Raw genomic sequence first — 4,861 nt, forward strand, 5'->3', positions numbered from 1 at the left:
GGGGGATGTCACCGCCAATGGGGGGATGTCACCGCAAACCAGGGGGCATCACTGCCAACCGGGGGGCGTCACTGCCAACAGGGGGATGTCACCGCAAACCAGGCAGCCACAAGACTGCGGCACTGCCAGCGCCTCTCCCTGCTGACGGCACCCCAAAAGCCCAGGGCCAGCACCAGTCACCACTGTGACCTAGAGCCTCGGGTGCCCACGGGTTAGTCCCACGAGCCAAACCAACCTCCCAAACACAGGACATGTGTTCAGGGCAGGACCCATAGGGACAGTGCAGGCAAGACACTTGCTCAGAACTCCGCAGAACCACAGGCCTGAGCCTGGCGTCTCCAGGCTGCCCTGTTTTTTCATCGGCCATACACCAGGAACCCCATGAGCCGGCAAGGGTCCTGGGCCACGGAGCCGACGATCTCCGCGATGACTTGGGCACAAGGAGCTGCCACAGCCAGTCAGCTCGAGGTCAGTGCACCACAGAAACTCCCCTTTGCTGCCCTAGCTACTCCAGAAAAGGGGTGGGAGGTGCACCCCTCAAATGCTGGTGGCGGGGACGGACAGGCGCCACGTACACACCCAGGAGAAGCGAAGCTCAGACAGTCCAGTCGGTGACAGCAGGCCCTGCCACCTTGTCAGAAGATAGGACCCCAATGGGCACCCCTGAAAGTACCTTTAAAGCAAAGCCAACAAGCACCACCTGCACGCATGCACGCGCACTCACGTTCACACTCACGCACAGGCACGCACACTCGCGTGCACACGTGTTCATCCGCGCACACGCACGCACACGCACGCGCGTGCACAGAGGTGCGCATGGCGCTGTGGCTCTCGCCTGCCCCCCAAGCAGACACCGGCCCCGCTCCTCCCAGCAGGCGCTTCCGTTGCCGACGAGGTGCCTCTCAGTCCACTGCGTTTTCTCCAACCGGGGGCCCCTGAGCTCCGTCCACAGCAGACGCCAGGCTTCTGAGGGCAGCAAACGCTGCGGTGGGGCTGCCCAGCCGCGAGTGAGGGGAAGGCGGGTCTGAGGCCGGCGGCACAGGGCTGCCCAGAGCCCCCCCAAACACCCACCCGGAGGCATGGGTGGGACACAGCGGAGGGCGGTGGGCAGGGCCTGGGCGGCCAGGCCACCACGGGAAAAGCCAGCGAGTCGGCGCCCTCCCACAGCGCCAATGCCCCCACCCGGCACCAGCCCTTACCAAGGGCACCAGGGGTGTCAAGCCTGACCGACTCCTGGCTCCAGGAACCCCACGTCACCCGCCACCCGCAGGGCAGCTATGGCATGGCGGGGCCAGCTTCCCCACAACAGTTACGGGGTGCGGACGAGCAGACAGCCTCTAGCAACCAGCCTGGCCCTGCTGACCAAGGCCCCAGAGCCGCACCCCCGTAAACCACCGGCCCGAGGCCCTCCTAGGGAGCCCGCCTCCTCAGGCTGCCTCCCACCTGCCCACTTCCTCAGGACAAGCAACGCGACTGTCCCTGGGAAGCTGCTGCAGCTGCCAGCCTCCAGGCTCGTAAGGTCGGCCGAGAGCCACGGCTTCTTCTGGCACTTACGACCATGAGAAACACCAACCTGGGGGCGCCTGGGTGGCTCAGTCTTTAAGTGTCTGCCTTCGGCTCAGGTCGTGATCCCAGCGTCCTGGGATCGAGCCCCGCGTCGGGCTCCCTGCTCCGCGGGAAGCCTGCTTCTCCCTCCCCCACTCCCCCTGCTTGTGTTCCCTCTCTCGCTGTGGCTCTCTGTCAAATAAATAAATAAAATCTTAAAAATTAAAAATAAGATATAGTACTTAAAAAAAATAAAGGAAAGAAAATGAAAGTCAAAGGCACCTGGGTGGCTCAATTGTTAAGTGTCTGCCTTCGGCTCAGGCCATGATCCCGGGGTCCTGGGATCGAGCCCCGCATCGGGCTCCCTGCTCCGCGGGAAGCCTGCTTCTCCCTCTCCTACTCCCCCTGCTTGCGTTCCCTCTCTCGCTGTCTCTCTATTTATAAATAAATAAAATCTTAAAAAAAAAAAAAAAGAAAAGAAACACCAACCTGACTGTTGCCCAAAGCCCCCGGGGGAAGTGAGGTCAGCTACTGGAGAAGCCTCTTTCCAGCATGTTGGGTCACTCAGAGGTCTCTCCCAGGAGGGCTATGGTTTGGGCTTAATTCTGAGCAGTAGATGCCTGCCCCCCTCTGTCCCTCACTCCAGGCAACCACCCAGGGCTGCCCCCCAGACTAGTCTTGGACGCCAGGCTCTGCTCCCTGCACCTCCAGCCCCCGAAGGGCCCAGGCTCATGCCTCCCCCCAAAAGGCTTCAGTGCGTGTCCCCCTGCCCCAGGTCAGAAGGTGAGCTCTCAGCGGCCTCCTGGAAGCCATTCCACTTCTCTCCCTGCACCTCTCATGAAGTTCCTCCAGGACGTGGCTCCCACAGGGACCGGGCCACAAGGAAAGAGGTAAAAGTCCATGTGGCTGATTCTTCCAGGCAGGAGTACATTCTACTCTCACATTTTTAATCAGCAAGGCCAAGGACGAGCGTCCCTGCTGCTCCCTCTCTTGCCAAGGCAAACAGCACTCAGAACTGCAGCTGGAACGGTGCAGGGCCAAAGCAAACAGCTGGGCTGCAGCATGGGGGACACTGAGCAGGGCCACAGCCCGGCCACGCTTCCGCAAGCCCCCGACCCAGGCGCAGAGGCAGCCCAGCTCCCCCCGCGACAGGACGGCGGACCAGCCAGGTCCACACGGGCGGCTCCCTGACTGTGCCTCGGTGTGGGCCGGTTTCCGCCTGGCCAGGGTGCCCATGCTGCCCCCCAGCGCCGGCTAGGCCTCGGAACACTGAGCTCCCCCGGGACATAACACAAAAGGGTAAGAGCGCCGGCACTCCAAGACTTGGCAGTCAAGCCACGGAGCGTCAGGAAGAGTGTCACCTACAAAGCCAACCTGGTGGCGTTGCAGTGTGGGCGTGCTGTGACCGGACAGCTGGAGGGGCACGGCCCTGCGGACACCAAGGCCTGCCGCGTCCAGCCTCGCAGAGCTCAGGGCTCTTCGCCACGCTTCCCCCACGCGAGCTCATGAACCACCTGCCCCACCGGCACAGGGCATGGGCTTGCCTGTTGAATGTGCACCCGACACCCTCCAGCTGGCTTCCAGAGGGGTGCACGGTCCTCACACTCAGACCCTACTAGCTTCCTGCCCCCATCCAGCTGGCAGATCTCCCTTCGGGTCTCCAGGGAAATCACAGCTCCATCTCGAAGCCGCTGAGCCCTAACTGCATGCCTCACCGTCCAGCTTATGAGTTTTAGTAAGGACAATCATGGGGTTCCCCAGAGTGTAGCCACACCATGCACCCCTCGTGATTCTCACCATGAAAGTTCCCGTTTCATGGTTTCATGGCAGAAGCAGGGAAAATAGGAAAGAGATCCTCTAGCCAGCACTTCCCTTCCACCCCCTGCAATAATGAGCAAACGGTTATGGAACTAATGACTAATAATTTAATAAACCTCCTTTCCCTGATAGCGTTTGCAGACCAACACCAACAGAAACGTATGCCACAGATTCTCTGTGATACCAAACACAAAAACCCCAGAGGCTGTTCCTTTTACGTGCCGATTCCTCATCAGCCTCTGACTCGTGTTTACCAGCAGCTCTAACATGGCTCCAGAACTGACTTAGTCAATCCTGACCGGCTTCAGAATTCTTCCCGTGATGGAGCTGGAACTTTAAAACCTCTGTTAGAAGCCGTTTTGGAGGACAGTCTGCCACCTGAAATCCAGCTGAGAGCAAAAGGGGCCACGGGGCAAGTGTCCCGGGGGCCGTCCAGAGCCTGGGCGAGCTTACGGGGAGGGCTTTGCAGGCCCCCGGCGAAGAAAGCACGGCCATAACTGTTCAGTACAATTAGAAACTTGCTCCGCCAGCGCCTCACAATCCCATTTAGCCCCGAGAACCAGCACCTACCACGGGAACCCCCAGCACCTCAACCTCCCAGCCCACCAGTTAACCTTCACACAGGGTTTTGAAATCAAGCACAGCTTTGTAAGAAGCCTGCCGCGGACGCCCAGGGCATGAGTCTCCCTCCTGAGAACATGCCCGCGTGGGGCTGCAGAGGGCCTTGAGTCCCCGGGGAGCCTGGGTCTGTTGTCCCAGGGATGAGGGTGTAAACTGACACAATGGACGCCAGAAAGAAACCCAGAGGCCTGCTCATGTGCACAAGGCACAGAAGGACCAGGGAGGGGGCCTCAGAGGGGTCTCCCGGCGGGGCTCTGCGGCCCTCAGATGTGACAGCGACAGCGTGCAGAGGAGGACGCGAACCACACTCTTCACACACATCAGAAGCAGAGGCAGGCGCGCCAGCCTCCTACACAATTAGTCTTCCCCTCCGCGGTTACATAAGATGACGGATTATCCGTCCACCCGTCCAACCTGCCCGCGCGCGACCTCCCACCTGGGGCTCCGGCCACGACCGCCCGGGAAGGAGTCGTGCAAAGGGAAAGCCTGTTGACGAGAAAGTGCCCAAGGGCTTGCGTAACCGCGGCTGGAGGGGCCACGACGGGGCCCCCACGCCACCCGGGGCGCGGGAGGACGGGCGGCGAGGCCCCCGGCGACCCCCGCCCCGCTCCACTCCGGTCCCAGGGCCCGTCCCCCGGGCGCCGGGGCGGACGCGAGGGGGCAGCGCGGGGCTCTCGGAGCGTGGGCGCCCGCGACCACCTGTGACCGACCGGCTGCGCCGGTCCCCGCGGCCGCTCCGAGAAGACCCCCGAGGGCGCCGGGGCCGCCCGGGTCGGGCCCGAGCGCGCCGGCGGCGCGGGGCTCACCTTGTAGACATTTTCCGTGAGCCGATGCATCTCCTCCGTGCGCGACAGCGACATGGTCCTGGTCCGGCGGC

At 62.2% G+C, this 4,861-nt stretch overlaps 1 protein-coding gene across 5 annotated transcripts in view; it reads right to left on the reverse strand.

Moving 5' to 3' along the window:
* The window catches only part of BAIAP2 (BAR/IMD domain containing adaptor protein 2), a 67,330-nt gene extending 62,475 nt beyond the window's left edge, over positions 1-4,855 (reverse strand). For all 5 annotated transcript variants that reach the window (XM_035025819.1, XM_035025825.1, XM_035025824.1 and 2 more), the window contains exon 1: positions 4,791-4,855. In XM_035025819.1, coding sequence (XP_034881710.1) covers positions 4,791-4,844 — 54 coding nt within the window. In that variant the 5' untranslated portion in view covers positions 4,845-4,855. The remainder of the gene's footprint in view (positions 1-4,790) is intronic.
* Between the last annotated feature and the right edge of the window lie 6 nt (positions 4,856-4,861).

The sequence above is a fragment of the Mirounga leonina genome, unplaced genomic scaffold, assembly GCF_011800145.1.
Source record: "Mirounga leonina isolate KUSES-001 unplaced genomic scaffold, KU_Mleo_1.0 Mir_197, whole genome shotgun sequence".
Lineage (NCBI taxonomy): Eukaryota > Metazoa > Chordata > Mammalia > Carnivora > Phocidae > Mirounga > Mirounga leonina.